Source organism: Protomyctophum parallelum (assembly GCF_964188405.1).
Source record: "Protomyctophum parallelum genome assembly, chromosome: 8".
NCBI classification, from domain to species: domain Eukaryota; kingdom Metazoa; phylum Chordata; class Actinopteri; order Myctophiformes; family Myctophidae; genus Protomyctophum; species Protomyctophum parallelum.
In genome coordinates this window covers 10,809,836-10,827,284 of record NC_139703.1, presented here as the reverse complement: position 1 = coordinate 10,827,284, position 17,449 = coordinate 10,809,836, and the positions used below count along the sequence as shown (strand labels likewise).

Sequence of the window (17,449 nt, the reverse complement as noted above, 5' to 3'; positions counted from 1 at the left end):
AACGAGCACCACTCCACACCTAATCAAAACAAAGAATTCAGCTGCTCTGTTTTCCCAGAGCGCAGCAAACTCGGTGGCTAGGCTACCTAGATTCTTGGGACATATGTGGTCGTAGTGACTACATCTGTCATTCAAAAAATATGTTTTTTTCAGCGATTTTCTTAGTTTTAAGGGTAACTGTTGTATAATTGCAATATTACACTTGAGGGGGTGGTTTAACGTCATTAATTAACTTCTGCGTTACTTTCGGAACGAGCCCTCAGCATCGCAGGCGTGCATTGTTAAACAACCCCCTCTGGTGTACTATTGCTTAATTGATTGATTCTACATTTCTATTGACATAATTGTTTACCATTTAGCTAGCTATGCATGCATGCGTTCAAGTATAGCCTACTGTACTATATAACTATTGACTTTTTGAAAGTATCTGATCAGCAGGATTCCTCTCAAAGGACATACTGTACTGACGATTCCCCGCTTAGCGGCTTCAAAAACAAAACCTTGAAGAAAGCGTGAAGGAATTGATTGTACAGGAATGAGAGTACACATAATCCTTTAACCATTTGAACCATATATTCCCCAGGGCTCTATACTTTATCCTCTCTATTTGTTTCCCTTTATATCTGTATATATGTATATATGTCTTTGCTGTTTTCTGAAACTTTTTCAGGTCAATGACCCCAAAATTGTATTTTTGTATTAGCCGCAGACCCCCATCTCAAAATATTTTGTTTCAGGGACCTCCCAGAAGCAACGATTTTAGAAAAAAAAATCCCTTTAAAAAAAATATATATACACATTATTATTATTATTTATTTATTTATTTTTCAACGATTTGCAGAAATCTACAAGCTTATAGTGCGGCGCTATGAGCTTGTACATCTGCTATTTTTGAATAGCCAAGCAAGTATAAAATAGTGGTTAAAGTGATTCAAATGATATGAAAATAGCTCAAATCTAAAATGACACGGATGTCCTAATGGATTAAGGGGGTAGGAGGAGAGGACAGGATGAGCATCTCTTCATGCTTCTGTGTTTCCCTCCCTGCATGTTGGAGCAGGGTCCATCAGGGCCAGCTGGTCCTCCAGGCCACCCAGTGAGTAACTTGATGTAACCCAGAATAAAGGCAGCCTCTTCCCCCTCGGCCTGAGCCTGTGGAGGACACCATCGCTACTAAAGCACTAAACCCACACAGAGCTAGCTCTCTTTTCCCCAAACCTTGGGCTGAGGCTACAGTAGACCCCTTAGACAGTAACCTTTTTTGCAACCTTGCCGCTAACCCCTTTCACTGTCTCCTCTCCTCTCACCCTTTCTCCCACATCTGTTTTTTCTCTTATCCCTCTCCTTTTGTATGTGTGTTCTTACTTCCCCCCCACCACCTTCCATCCTCCTTTATTTGTGTGTCTGTATCCCCCCCACCACACACTCTCTTTCATCTCCCTCTAGGGCCTGCCTGGGTTTCCTGGAGTACTAGGCAGACCGGTAGGTTCTCTCTGCTGATGGCTGGCATTGCTTGAGACCAGGGGTGGGTGGGGGGGGTTTGGGTAGGCTCGGAGGAGTTTGCAAGGAGCAATGAGTCAGCTGGGCTCCAACAATGTTCCTCTCCTCATTTTTAATATTGAGGAAATGTAGAGCAGTGCAGCATCAACACACACACACACACACACACGCGCGCGCGCGCACACACACACACACACACACACACACACACACACACACACACACACACACACCCTGCGGGCCCGATCTGCATTTATTTCTCAAATTAACATCCCGAGGAGAGCCGTGGTGTGGTATAAGAGACAAGCCCTTGATAGATTCCTCATGAAATATTAATCCGGACCACCTGTTCCCAAAGCAGCCGTGTCAGAGGCAGGACGAGTTGAATTTTTTATACGTAAAACAGCACAGATTTGTTGGATAGATGAAACGAAGTGAGCTGACGTTCTGAGCCGTAACACTATAGCCAGGAGCCACGTAATGCTCTTCAGTGGTGGGAATACTAAAGGGGTCGGGGTCCAGAATGTAATGTCTTAAATCTTGCTTCTCATGCATGGCTGTACCTGCTGTCAATAGTGTGGATGTACAGTTTACCTCCCTCATGCATGGCTGTACCTGCTGTCAGTAGTGTGTATGTACAGTACAGTTTAGCTCCCTCGCTCAGTGCTTATCATGTTGGTCCCTTGTGTTTATGTTGTGTATTTGTGTTACTCTGTGTAGTACACTGTAATAATATCCTCAGTGTTCATTTAACCCATTTTGACCTGAGATCAGATTCTAAAAAATCTTCTACATCCTGAGAGTTTTCTGAAAAAGCTATGTTTCTATGTCAGTAGTTCTTCGATTTTTCAAAAATAGCTAATGCATAACATAATTCTAACACCAAAAGGGGTTCCCGCCCCAAAATGGGTTAACTCTTTGAGTGTAGAAATATAATCAAATGGACTATTTCAGAATCAGAATCAACTTTATTTTCACATCACAGGATTACAGATGTAAAGAAGTGGGTGAAATTAGTTTTCGTGTGAGCTCCGTCAATCGTAGTTTTCTGGAAGTGGGGAAGGAGGACAGAGGGGAAGATCAAGGAGATAAACGCAGGAAAGAAACGGGTCAAAAGAAAAATCTATATACTGTACAATGTACATAAAATAGCAGGTACTGTTGTGCATGAGGTTAGACATAAAAGTATCAGGTATGTACATGAGGTCAGATATATTATAAGGTGAGGTAAAAAAACTAAATAGCAGCGGGTGCAGTACATAAGGTAAAGCACTGGAACGTAACAGATTATGGTACAGGCCTTCGTGCAAAATAACATTTTACTATTCTGTTCCATTTGTATGCTCTAAATGCATAGATGAACACTGAGGATTTGACTGTGTATGTGTGTATGTACTGTATGTGTATTTCTGATTTATGTCAAAAAGAAATTGAGCCATGATAATTTACAGAAACATTTACATGTTATAAATAAATATGTAGTAAATTGCAATATACGTACTGTATGTCTGTTTGCGTTTGTAGGCCATATGTGTGCCAGTGCATAGTCTGTCTCAGTGCATAGGTAGTGTTAGTATGTGAACATGTGAGAAGAGAATGTATGAATATGAATATAGCTTAATGACTGTGTTGCGTTTACAGGGAAACCCTGGGGATCCTGGAATGAGAGGACCAACTGTAAGTACAGTAGCACGCATGTCACAAATTGTCGCTGTCGGGTAAAAACCCTGTATGTACAAAATCAATCAAAAAATGCGAAGATAGCAGATCTACAAGCTCACAACGTGTTGCAATGTGAGCTTGTAGATCGGCATTTTTTTTAACGTAGGTAATTAATTAGGGCATTAATTTACGAACATAATATAAATATATATACATGTAAATGTATGGAGATACAAGGTTTCTGCCCGATAGAAACAAAATGCGCTCACAGTGTTGGAAGGAGTTACATAATTTACCTACAAAATTAAAGTAGCCTATAATTGGTTACAAGTACAATTAAAATGTGCTTACAGTTACTAATCAAGATTTTACAAAAGGGTCAAGCTAAAATATATTTCCAAAATATCCTTGAACACCACCTGTCCGCAGGGTCTCTCGCATCGCATCGTATTTAACAAGTAATCAATTTTATAGTACAATCAGTAATTAAAACCATTTCAAAAGTCCCAATCCTGCTCACACATATGTGTACACACAATACACAAATTATAATCAATTACATACAGTCATGGATAACAGAAATAAATCCCTGTGAATATATATATTGATGATATTTGTTGAATCTTCAGGGCCCCATTGGCACCAATGGTCCTCCCGGTCCAGCTGGCGTGAAGGTGCGTATACACTATACATTACTCAGATACCCACAATACCTTTATGTTGCATGTACTGGCAGAAGGATACCATTTGTTTGTATGCTGTTGTGTAGAGTCCTGAAATAGCTGAATGTGTCTTTTACAGGGTAACCAAGGTTCGCCAGGGGTTGGTGTACAGGTAAGACTTTCTTGAGACGTTTTAGTTGATACAAGGATACTTGCAATTGTGCAAAATCCTGAGTGATAATTTTACTCTGATGTAGGGACCATTTTCACACCCAATTTAAACAATTCTGTCTGAACAGTCTGAACATGTTTTCTATCATCAATACTGTAAATGTACAGTAGTGCAGATTTCCTTTTCTCCCTTTCTCTCCTCACTATTCTCCGTGTCTCTGAGCTGAAATATGCACAGTAGGCAGTGGCTACGTTTCAACTGTTAGTCATATTCCTATAAATAGGAATAATGATAAATAAAAGCTAAATCAAGTGGGTTAAAAATCTTTCATCTTCCATTTCTGACCACAAAATCGTATTTTTCGGTGCCTCCCAGCATGGCAAATTGATTGGAGCAGGCACTCGCTGCCGATGCGATCTCTGTTCCAGATCATGATTTTTTATTTAAGCCCTCAATGCTGAGTCTCAATGTCATCTACATCTACTGTACCATTTGAGTGATGTGTTGAATACGTGATGGATTTTGGTCGCAAGCAGTGTGTGAGACCGATACAGTAGGTCAATCAGCTATCTAGTGTGCTCTCTATGGTCAAATGCTGTGGGAAATCGCTTTCTGATATTACTCTTTCCACAGTAATTTGGTACTTCCACACCACAGGTGCTGGGTGTGAACAGCTGTGTTGCTTGTAACTAGCAATAACATATAACAGTTGTTGTGTACACAAAAACCCATACAACAGTGCTGTCTAATATTTATTTTCTATAATTCAGTTTTTGTTATTGACCAATGTATTGCTGCTCAGTTATTTAAATATGGTTCCTTTCTTACTATATACTACATGTAAGTATAGCAGTGGTCCATGGGTGCCGCAGAACACTTTGATAATATTTGGAACTTATCACTTCAGTTTAACCAATTAACCCCTCTATGCTTAATAAGACAGACCACCAAAACTCCTTGCCAAGAATAGCAGATGGACACGTTGTGAGCTTGTAGATCTGCTATTTTTGTCAGGTGAAACCTGAAACTCATGAAAGTTAGACGACAAGATCGCCACCTAGTCGTGATTGGCTGCTTCTAGTCAATGGGACGGAAAAGCGGCCTCTGGGCAATGGGAGACAAATATCCCTGGCAGCCACACAGGCTGCAGACAGACAGTGCAGAGCAATGCAGCAGAGAAGCATGGTCACAGTCACACTCACGGGTTGACGGGGACTCGGGGAGACACGTTTGCAATGTTTGAACGGCACTCGATATAACTTGAAACCAAACGTGGCTGAAACAGCGCAGCGCAGCCAATGCAAAGCCACAACAAAACAGTCATTGAACCACACACACAACGTCGGAAACTAACGCAAACAACGGCCGCAATGCGTGAGGTTGTGACACACAAACCAACCACTATGTGATCATGTCTTGTTTCTGAATATTCCCCACAGAATAGGGATGCTGAGGTTCAAGTGTTTAAATGTCGTAATGGAATCTAATAATCTCTCAAGTTTTACTTGTGACCTATACTTTAACTGTATCTATACTGTATCTTACTGGGAATATTTATTATTTACATATTCGTACCATTGAGAGAAAGAGAAACTGCAAAAGCAAAAAGCTTGCAACACTCCAAATTAGAGTGGTCTTATAGGTGCAAGGCTCAAAGGTACAATGTGTAAATGAAGGAATAGCCAGCACACAAGAAATGTGTCACACAACTCTGAGGAAGGCACATCAGGCCGAAACGCATCCGTTAACAATGTAAATTCAGGGGTGCCTTGGATGAAAAGGTTATTTTCAGATGTGACCTGAGCCAAAAAGGTTTGAGATCTTGAAGTAGAGGCCTTAATAAGCCCTTTTGGGGATTACTGTCTCTACCGAGTATTCTCACTGTGATGTTTTTATGTCTTTTGTATTGTACTTATATTGTACACACAATCAAATGAAATACAGTAGGACATAATATCCCATCTATCCTCAGGGTGTTCCTGGTGCTCAGGGGGGCACAGGGCTGCCAGGACCCCCGGGACCTCCTGGAGCTGTGGTAAGTGTAAATCACAATGCTTCTCCCATCGGATAAACAGCGTCATCTATAACTTCATCATGATATTCTTTGAAATTGTCCCGGTAAATTGATATTGTATTCCCCATTTGGGACTGGTCCTTTTTTAAATACTGGTCTTTTTTTCTTGACATCTCCCCCATCAGCCTCCAAATATGTTTTGGGGACCCCCCCTCAGAGACTCGAGGAAAATGCATGCAGATTTTTTGCACTATACCAACTTCTTATAAATAATCAGTTCCTTACCAGTATCTCTTGTTTTTTTTGGTTTTTTTGTAGGCTCCACGTGGCCCAACAGGACTAACAGGGCAGGTGGTAAGTATAGTACAAAGCTGATCTGAGAGCTGCTCTCTCGCTTTTATGTTTTTAACCACACAATGATTTTACTGCCACTAATACGGTTGTGCTAATTGAATCTGCTGCTCTATTAAACAGGCGTATCAGTGGAGGTTTATAATATGACCCTCACTAACTAGGCGTGTAACGATTTATTGTAAATCAATTCATACTGATGACAATTTAAATCGATTTAATTTAATTTAAAAAAGTATTGCGATGCAAACAGCAGAGGGTGCGTAAAAAGAAAGAAATAAAATGATCTTTGTGAGAATTGATAAAAAATGGGTTTTCAGTCATGTGCTACTGTATTAATAAGAGAAAACATAGTATTGTATTTAAAGAAGAAAATACTGTATTTATGTAAGAGAAATTTGTCTGGAAAATAATTTTGTGTTTAAAAATCGTGAAAATCGAATTGTGAACCTAGTATCGTGATTAGAAGTGTATCGTGAGTGGAGTGAATTGTTAAAGGCCTATCACTAACTACTCTAACTACAGTGCTAATGTCCCATGTTTTAGTTGTACTGTAGTTTTTTTTTTTTTGTCTATACTAGTCAGTGCCTTGGAAAAGCATACCTACATTTCATGCAATGTATCAAATTAACTGCGGGCGGTGTACTTCATGCACTACAAATTCCATATGTGATGAAGACTGCATATTGCAACCCCAGCCTTATTCCCCACTTCTGCCATTTGATTACTTATTTAGCCTCTTTTCACAGTCAGTTTGCACTCATTCTCCACACATTCTCCACAGTCGTTTACCACTGCACTTCACACAGACAGACAGATGGTTAAAATGGGTAGGCCGGCCTACTATGGTAGAGATTGTGGACTCCTATAAGTTCCTTGGTGTCCACCTGAACAAAGACCTGGACTGGAGAGACAATACAGAGGCTGTATACAAAAAGGGACAGAGCAGACTGTACCTCCTGAGGAGGCTCAAGTCCTTTGGTGTGTGTGTAGCAAGCTACCAGTGATGTTTTACTGTTGTGGCCAGCGTTCTGCTTTATGCAGTGGTATCTGGGGGGCAGTCAGACAGATATTTTGTGAAGCCACTAAGGAAATCGGGACTTCCTGAAAGTTCATATAATGGCCTGTTGTGGCGCTGTCATTGGGCCCAAAAAACCCCATAGCTCCATAGAGCTCCATGTATTTGGGCCCAACTTCACCTAGACTGTATTACCTTAATAAACATGGTCATGAATACTTTCTGCTTCCAGTCACTAGTTTAAAGTCTCATTTCCCATTTCATAATATTCTTTTTGGAAAATTATGGTCCCATTTATTAAAAAATTACCATAAAGTCGTGTATGTTCTGAGGGGCGTGGCTACCGTTACAGTCTATGATCGGGAGCCACCCCCGTTCGAGTCAAAATAAAAACCAACGAAAGAAGAAGGGGGGGAAGTCCCGCCTCGTTGTCTGGGCCAGCCAATGGCCAGCTGGGCCCAAGCGGATCTAGAAAGATGGCGATTTACAATTCAAGGACTGACTGGCTTCATCTTACGTCCATATCAGACCCGAAGAACGCTTTGTCCATATTTTTTTTACAGTCTATGAGTGGTATGGTGGGGGGGGGGGCATCAAGGCCGGTGAGCTCAACAAGCTCAATAAGATCATAAAGAAGGCCAGCTCTGTTGTTGGCCTCCGAATGGAAAGCCTGCAGTCAGTCAGGAGGATCGGGGACAAACTGAACTCCATGCTGGCAGATCCCTCCCACCCCTTCTGTGTGTGCTGCAGGATAGGGTGAGCACTTTCAGCCGTAGCCTCCCCCTCCCCCCGAGGATGCACACGGAACCATACAGACTCTCTTTCATGCCAACTGCTATACAATGCGCATAATATGGTCCTTGGTGGTCCTGGTCTTGTGTGGTTATGTCCATTTGTGTCTGTTTTGTGTATAGTTTTAGCTTTTTATGTGTCACATTATGCTGTTGTAACGCTTCAATTTCCCCTCTGGGATTAATATCTCATCTCATCTCATATGGATATAACGGGAATTCATGGGCGTAGCTTGAACTTGACCCCGGGGGGGGGAGGGGGGATGTCTGGGGGGAATCCCGCGCGCACGCATTAGCGTGCACGTGCGATTATTTTGCCGTTTTTATTAGGGCCGGGACTAATTGCGATTAATTTAGATTAATTAACTACAGAAAAATGAATCGCGATTAACTACAGATAAATTAATCGCACCTTTTTTTTCCACCGCGGAACGTTTCTCACGCGCTTTTCTATAGTACTGAAAACTGGAAATAATAAAAAGTCACCCCATTTTGTGTTGCCTAGAACTGGAGGTCTGACAAAAAACAGTAACAATATGTACAGCTTTGTGATGTCACTGAGATGTACTTGTTACTGTTACTAATTTTTTTTCAGACCTCCAGTTCTAGGCAACACAGAATGGGGTAACTTTTTATTATTATTTCCACAACAGGTATATTAATGACAGTAAAATGTTGAAAATGAGTGGTACTATTCGTTGATTCACTGGGATACCAAAAAACATAAAAAAAAAAGGTTTCTCGCTGTTCTCGGGTTGAATATTGATATGCGATTAAAATGCGATTAATCTAGATTAATTAATCGCAAAGCCTCTGATTAATTAGATTAATTTTTTTTATCGAGTCCCAGCTCTAGTTTTTATACAATATAACCCCTAAAATTAGTTATTTAGGACAGCAGCACACACACACACGCACTACAGCCGTACAGCGAGTCATGTCATGATAAGAGAGATGATTACAAACTACAGTCAGAAGCACACCACAAGTTACAACAACAACCGGCATTGACAGGACACTGCAATCCTGCAAGTTTGTTTATTTACCCGATTGCTGTCAGTGTTGCCTTATAGTTCACTTTCTGAGTTAGAAACTATGCATATAAGTAGGCTAGTTCATTGCAGAGTGGTGGGCTGGCGGGGGCATCTTTGTAATATGTCTCGAATGTACACACAAGGATTATAATCAAAATAGTAAAGTTTACTGAAAAGCTTCGGCAACAACACAGCAGCATGTACTGTATATAGACACAACAACTCACGTTAGTCACCCAGAGACGACCTGCTTTACGGCAGATTCATAATTCATAACAGATTCATAATAATTCATGGTCGCAATTATTATTATTTTGTTTTGCCAATGGGAGCTGTGCCCCCCCTGCCACCCCATTAAATCCACCAATGCGGGTATTGCAGACTAGGGTGGGGTATGTATTCACGATTTTCATCGTTCATCTCACATCCAACTATATGGGGCATGGCTGATGTTTGTTATGTCGTTTAATTATGACACTTGATAACTCAACTTACTTATGATAACTTAACTTATAATTCAGTAGTAAGAGACTTAGTTTAACAGTGTATTGAAACGTAATTAGATTAATGTGAAACGGGACGAGGGACTCAAATAGGGCGAGACTCAATGAGAAAGTTCCAATGTTTGGAACTACAGCTTTGCTGCGAGATCAAAGCATGTCTCTCTCTCTTTCTCTCTATGGGTCTACTCTATTGTGAACGGAACAAATGTGCGCAACCCCCAAATTATTCCTGTTTCCCATAGATATAGACTGTGATTGGCCACTAGTCACTTTGCCTGCCTTCCCGAATATGCCGGCCGCGATACAGGTCGCTCCAATTAACTGCAGCGGCCAATTGCATATGACTCCACAGGGCTAAATAGTTCTAGAGATCACATAGTTTTGTGTGTCAATCCTCAGGGTGAAGGTGGTAAACCTGGGGTCCCTGGAAGAGACGGTGCACCTGGGAAAGATGGGATACCTGGATTACCAGGAAAACAGGTGAGTGTATACAAATTAATCATATGTGTGTGTTTGTATGTAGTACAGTATGTGCTCAATCAGTTTGACCACTTGAGCTGTATTTTATACTCCGGCTATTCAAAAATAGAAGATTCAAAAATCTTGTAAGCGAGCAATCTTCGTTCCTACTCTCACCTATGGTCATGAAGTGTGGGTCATGACCGAAAGAATAAGGTCGCGAATACAAGCGGCTGAAATGAGTTTTCTTCAACGCGTGGCTGGCATCTCCCTTAGAGATAGGGTGAGAAGTTCAGTCACATGAGAGAGACTAGGAGTAGAACCGCTGCTCCTTCGCCTGGAAAGGAGCCAGCTTAGGTGGTTCGGGCATCTGGCTAGGATGCCTCTCGGGAGTCTCCCTAGGAAGGTCCTCGACGCACGTCCCACTGGGAGGAGACCCCGGGGCAGACCAAGGCGCAGTTGGAGGAAACACATCGACTCACTGGCCTTGGAACGTCTCGGGATCCCCCAGGAGGAAGTCACTAATGTTGCTCTGGAGAGGGAAGTCTGTAGTACTCTGGTGGAGCAGTTGCCCCTGTGAGCCGACTACGGATAAGCGGTTGAAGATGGATGGATGGATGGATGAAAAAAGCTTGTAGATCTGCTATTATTGAAACAATCTTGAATAATTTCATCATTGGAATTGGTATCAACAAAAATATCTTTTCTGATGAGGGTCCACGGCAAAGTAAGGCTATAGATCGGCTATTTTCACAATTCTACTGACATTAATCTTTTATAATAAAATAAGGACGGTTTTGGACATACAGGTTTCTGCTCGACAGCGATGATATCACAAAGCCTGTCAAAGTCATGCTTGTTCATGCTCCTCAGGGTATTGCTGGACCTCCTGGCCTGGCTGGCTTCAAAGGCGAACAGGGAGATAGCGGCCCTCCTGGAAAAGTAAGAGTGTGTGTGTGTGTGTGTGTGTGTGGGGGGGGGGGGGGGGGGGGGGGGTGTGTGTGGGGGGGGGTGTGTGTGTGTGTGTGTGTGTGTGTGTGTGTGTGTGTGTGTGTGTGTGTGTGTGTGCAGTGGTGGATAAAGTACTAATAGTATCAATACTGCAATATAGAAATACAAGTAAAAGTCCGGTAATCAAAATTGACTTGAGTAAAAGTACAAAAGTAATGGCATCAAATTGTACTTAAAATACCAAAAGTAGAAAGTACTCATTACGCTTTTCAAATGTATATTGAAAATAGCAGATCTACATGGTCACAATGCATCGCATCGTGACTCATTTTGACCTTGTAGATCAGCTATTTTCAAATGACCAAAATATTAGTTATAATAATAAAGCTTTATTTATATAGCACCTTTCAAGAACAAGGTCACAAAGTGCTGAACAACAAGAGCATAGAATATATCATACATCCAAAGGCAATAGTACACAAACAAAAACACAAAATAATGATAATCAGTGAAAAACATGTGAAACTAGAAAAAGTGCCCTTCCGGGCACAGGTCTCCACCAGGTTATCCACAGATCCGTGCAGTTAGAGGTAAAAACACTTTTCGGCCAGTTATAGCGCCACCTTGAGGCTGAGTTGAAATTGTTCATGTGGCATTTCGTCCTCGGCCTAGTGGGAATGTGGGTGCACAATTTCACGGAAATCACGCGATGTGTTCATGATTTGCAGCATTTTGTTTGAAACTGAGCACTCCTGTGAACTTTGGAAGCCAATCTTAACCAATCAGGATGGAGTCTGATAAATCTGAAAGACCCGTTTCGTTGAATGGCTCTAGAGAGACTGTGTACCAATTTGCGTGATGTTTGGACAAAATCTGTAGGTGTACTGTGCAAAAACTTGTTTTGCACAAAGCGGCCTCCTGGTGGCGCTATAACAGGCCGTTCTGGAAAGTTTGGGGCAGAGGTTCATGGTTGGCATCCAGGGAGTGTGTGTGCAAAATATGGCATCGACCGGGTTAACGGTGGCCGAGATTAGCTGTTCACGGACACACGGACGGACACACACACGGACGGACGGACGGACGGACGGACACGCGGACGGACGGAGTGCAAAACATACTCTCCCCACATGCCTTCGGCCTGGTGGAGACAACAATGTGAAAAATACAAAAATCACAGCGATCAAAGGATTAAAAGCAGCTTTGTAGAAATGGGTCTTCAGGAGTGATTTAAAACGAGGAACCGAAAATGTATGTAAGTGGTATGTTTTGTAATACTAATAAAAATCTACAAAGTAACTAGTAACAAACGTTTTCAAATAATTGTATTGGAATGAAAGTACAATATTTGTAGTGGTGTAGAAGCAAAAGTACAGACAATTGGAAATACTCCAGTAAAGTCAAAATTGTACTTAAATACAGTACTTAAGTAAATGTGCCGTGTACTGCGTGTGTAGTCATTAATATACTCTAAAAGGGTTATATATACTTACTTGGTTGCATGCTGGTGTCATGCACCAAAAATAGGCAATTTACGCTTGTATTAATCATTCATCTGTTGAGCAAAATATTGAAGTGAACTGACACGCTATAAGCAATATACAATACAATGTACTCTATTGCTGTATTTCAATTTTTCAATGTGACACGTTGCAAGCCTGGAGATCTGTTATTTTCTTTATGTTTGAGCACTTACTTTGGTACATAAATATATTTTGATGCCAATACTTTTGTACTTTTTTTCTAGTACAATTTTTAACACAGGCCTTTAGCTCGTATTAATAAGTATAATAAGTATTTATTATATGGTGGTATTGGTACTTTTACCAAACTCTGATGAGTACTTCCTTCACCGCTGGCTATACGTAGTTGTTGCCCCTAGAGTAATAAGCATCCAAGCATGGGTGGATGTTTGGCTGTTCATGAGGGCTGTTGCTTCTAGCTTACACTGACCACTGAAGCCTGCGAGTTAGCATGCAACACTGCTGCATGTCTAAAAGTGGTTGTGTGCCTTTTTATGCCTGATTTATGCCATGTCACAAGATGGAGTTGCATGGCGAACATGATCTACAAGCCTTAGCGTCTTGTAGATACACTATATTTTGCAACTGTGGCGTGCGACCAAGTATGAAAACGGACTTCTGACCTAAAGAAAAAAGGGAGACGGAGAGAGAACAAGAATGTATTATTCTCCAATGTTTTTTCTCAGGTATGAGATATGTACTGTACATGTGCATTTGCTGGAAATGCTAACAGAATACATGATGGTTTATAAGTCTACCACGCTAATCGTAGTGCAGAATGCAGACATATTTAGAATAGGCTTTTGGGACACACGTTTCTCTCTTTGAGCATACATTATAAGGAAGACATGTCCTGTACTTTAATGGAACTGGCTGTTTATATTTCTGCCTTTTCGCTTCACATGCAGAGTGTGGCCGGACCCGCAGGACCAAAAGGAGATAAGGTGAGTCACTACTCACTGCCCTAACATAATTCTGTTACTTTCACCATACAGGTTGAATACAGATTAAAAAGAAACATGAAATTGTAAAGCATACTAAAGCTACATTTTTCATATTGTTTGACTTAATTATCTCAACTGTGTTGCAGGGTCTTCCTGGTCCAACTCTGCCAGGCATAACAGGGGAGAGAGGTTTAGCTGGTGTCAAAGTAAGCCTGCATACTATTAGCATCAAACTAGTAGCACTATTCCAGTGGTTCTCAAACTTTTCTTTAATTTCAAGGACCCCATTAACTCTTAGAGTGTACAAATGCAACATAATGGACCGTTCCGGGCAGATTTGGTTGCATTTGTGCACTCAGAGTTACAGACCTGGATGTAAGGGTCCATTAGGAACCCCCTTAAGGAACCCTGAGTGTCTCTGCACTCTAACCTTCCCTTTTCCACCGGGGTTGAACCGGTTCCGTTCTTTTTTTTTCCTTTTTTTGCCATATTCCTAAAAGTTGGTTCAGAACTAGAACCAAAAAATGCTTCTTCTTGCCCTGAAGTGGGAACCAAAGTGGTCGTGTCACTATAGAGGGTATGCGTGTGACATCATCATCATACCAGGAAGATATGTGAGAACGCCTATACTGAGTGGCAAAAGAATAGTCCTAAATAAGTCCTATATGATTGCATTAAATTACATTGAATGACTTTAAACTCACTTTGCCACTCGATTTGACACTCACTTTATGCATGCGCATACCCTCCAGTCAGGCTGGAAGATGCAGATGTGATATATTGAATTGAATTGAATTGAATTGATATAAACTATCAGGAAAAATAAAGAATGGAACCAGTTTAATAGAGAACCACTGCACTATGCAATCATGAACCAATGTGTTGATGTGTACAGGTGTGCCAGTAACATTGAATGGTAATTGTTGTTGCTCAGGGTGAGAGTGGAGACAGAGGCCCAGGTGGCATCAAAGGAGAAAGAGTGAGTATCATTGTAACTGCAGCCATAAATAATCAGTCATCCCATACACAGGTTGACATAACACAACATTCACACGGATAACAACAATATATTTTTTCCTTCTTTCTCTCAGGGTATTCCTGGTGAAGATGGAGGGGCTGGTGAAGATGTGAGTCACCGTTAGACTTTACCAGCATTTTATTTTTTTATTTTTACAGCCCTAAGCTCCCCAAATAATACATACTCTCCTTTGTCTTTGAAATAGGGTGCAAAAGGCCCCCCTGGACCCAAAGGAGATAAGGTGAGAAAGATGATATTCTATTAGGTGGTTTTACATCTCCCATAATGCAACAGCAGCTCTGTATCTGTAGACTGGGATTGATTTACTTGGCAGATTGCAGATCCAGTCTTGGTCTAGAACGATTACACTGGTGCGTGCATCCATGTGTGTGCAAATATTGCCGGATACACTTGGCAGGCTCTAGAACAGATCAGGCATGCTGATGTGGAATAGAAGCCAGACTTGAGGTTACCGTAGCACAGTGATTTTCAACCTTTTTCAAGGTATCAAGGTCAATGTTTTCGGTATTTGAGCCACGGACCACCATTTGATGAGATTTAGCCTCTCAAACCTGAAACTTTGTGGATATTCTGTCCACGTATTGATGTGGTATCATCAGGAGAGACAACATTCAAACATTGATCAAAATAAAAACATCTTCTACATTCTCTAATTATGTAGACTTCTTGTAAATTAAGTAATACAGATTCTTATTTTTGTATTATTTACTATAGTCCCACTAGACCCCAGGAAATTACATCTGGCCAGTGTGGCCACAAAAGTTCACAGGATGTACTGAATGTGAAGGGGGTACTATAGGGGGCTGCCATACTGTGTTGTCAACATGTCAGTTTGTCACCCCCTTCACATTCAGTAGATCCTTTAATCTTTTGTGGCCAGATGTAATTTCCTGTAATTTCTATGTAATAATAGAAAATAAATTGCTTTTGTGTAAAAAGAATAATACATATTTAGCCCCATGTTCGAATGCCCCCGCCCCCCTGTAAAAAAATGCTAAAATCGCTAAAACGAAAGAAAGCAGCAAATGAAAAAAATGAACTTTTACTTTCTCTAATAACAAGTTGTCCTAATGTAATAAGGGTCAATTTGGTTACCAACTCTCCATCATTTAGCTGGGGACTATCTGTAACCAGATTCCAAAGGGAAGAACGCACATCTCAAAATTCTGAAGGTGCTGAACAAAAGATATGTACAGTGAAAAGGGAAGGCCCCTATGCTGATCTCAAGATCAGCATACTGATACTTTATTTGAAGACAACGTTTCGACCCTTCGTCGGCAAGACTGCCTTCCCTTTTCACCGACCCCCTCCAACCCCCTCAAGGACCACTGGTTTGGAACCACTGCCATAGCTGAATCCGGTTTGGCCGTTATTATTAAGAATATATTGGAAGGTGTGTTTATCGGCAAAAAAGGGTGACACAGTCTAAAGAGAAGATTTATTTAATGGCTTATCATCCCGTGTTATTTGGTGTTGCAGGGATTGCAGGGCATTGGACTGGCAGGGCCTCCTGGTCAGCTTGGACCTCAAGGATTAAAGGTGAGCAAGTGCCATATGTTAATCAACATACAGTAGGATTGTCTGTGCACATAACACACACACACACACTACATTGACCTTGACGGAGTGAGTACAACACATGCAGTACAAAAAGGCATTCAGGCGGTGCTGAAAATGAAAATCTACCTACAGTGGTGGAAAGTAACTACGTGCATTTACTTAGGTATCTGTGCTTTTACTTGAGTATTTCCAATTTTCCAATACTTGCTTCTACTTCTCAGATCCAAATGTTGTACATTTACTCCACTACATTTATTTGACAGCTTTAGTTACTAGTTACTTTGTAGATTTTAAATATTATCACAAAACATACATTAACCACTTCAGCCCATATACATTTCAGCCATTTGAAAATAGACGATCTACAAGCTCACAATGCGCGTTGTGAGTTGTGACCATATATGGACAAAGCGTTCCCCGGGTCTAACATGAACGTAAAATGAAGCCTGTAATAATATGCTAATTCCTGATGTAAGTCGCCATCTTTCTAGATCCGTTTGGTACCAGCTGGCCATTGGCTGGCTCCGTTTTGTACCAGCTGGTCATTGGCTGCCCAGACAACGAGGCGGGACTTCCCCCCTTCTTCTCCGTTGGTTTTTATTTTGACTCGAGTGGGAGGAGAAGACTCTTGAGTGGGAGGGGAATCCCGATCATAGACTGTAACGGTAGCCATGCCCCTCAGAACATACGCGACTTTATGGTCATTTTTTTAATTAATGGGACCATAATTTTCCAAAAAGAATATTATGACATTAGAAATGAGACTTTAAACTAGTGACTGGAAGAAGAAAGTATTCATGACCATGTTTATTAAGGTAATACAGTCTAGGTGAAGTTGGGCCAAAATACATGGGCCTCTATGGAGCTATGGGGCTTTTTGGGTCCAGTCCAGCACCACAACAGGCCATTATATGAACTACCGATTTCAAATGAGGCTTCACGAAATATCTGGCTGACTGCCCCACTGGTTGTGACGCATTGTGAGCTTGTAGATCTGCTATTTTCAAAAGATGTTTATACATTTGAAAACGTCATGTGGCAAAATGACTACTTTTACTTTTGGTAAATAAAGGGAAGCTCCGCACACTCAGATCTGAGCACAATCAAAGTATTTATTTTGCAAGATTTCAGTCTACTGACCAGCTTCTTCAAAATAAATACTTTGATTGTGCACAGATCTGAGTGTGCGGCGCTTCCCTTCATTTTTTTCATCATCCCTTTGTGACTCCAGCACCTCACTTAAAGGGATAGTTCAGGTTTTTTTTACTT

The 17,449-nt window shown here is 41.2% G+C and overlaps 1 protein-coding gene across 1 annotated transcript in view; it reads left to right on the top strand.

The window, feature by feature from the left end:
- col7a1 (collagen, type VII, alpha 1) overlaps nucleotides 1-17,449 on the top strand; it is a 138,856-nt gene that overhangs the window by 103,058 nt on the left and 18,349 nt on the right. Inside the window, exons 81-94 of the mRNA XM_083772305.1 lie at nucleotides 1,447-1,482; nucleotides 3,142-3,177; nucleotides 3,792-3,836; nucleotides 3,964-3,996; nucleotides 5,969-6,031; nucleotides 6,329-6,364; nucleotides 10,107-10,187; nucleotides 11,040-11,108; nucleotides 13,546-13,581; nucleotides 13,728-13,787; nucleotides 14,516-14,560; nucleotides 14,673-14,708; nucleotides 14,805-14,840; nucleotides 16,100-16,159. Of these exons, the coding sequence (XP_083628431.1) occupies nucleotides 1,447-1,482; nucleotides 3,142-3,177; nucleotides 3,792-3,836; nucleotides 3,964-3,996; nucleotides 5,969-6,031; nucleotides 6,329-6,364; nucleotides 10,107-10,187; nucleotides 11,040-11,108; nucleotides 13,546-13,581; nucleotides 13,728-13,787; nucleotides 14,516-14,560; nucleotides 14,673-14,708; nucleotides 14,805-14,840; nucleotides 16,100-16,159 (672 nt within the window). The remainder of the gene's footprint in view (nucleotides 1-1,446; nucleotides 1,483-3,141; nucleotides 3,178-3,791; nucleotides 3,837-3,963; nucleotides 3,997-5,968; nucleotides 6,032-6,328; nucleotides 6,365-10,106; nucleotides 10,188-11,039; nucleotides 11,109-13,545; nucleotides 13,582-13,727; nucleotides 13,788-14,515; nucleotides 14,561-14,672; nucleotides 14,709-14,804; nucleotides 14,841-16,099; nucleotides 16,160-17,449) is intronic.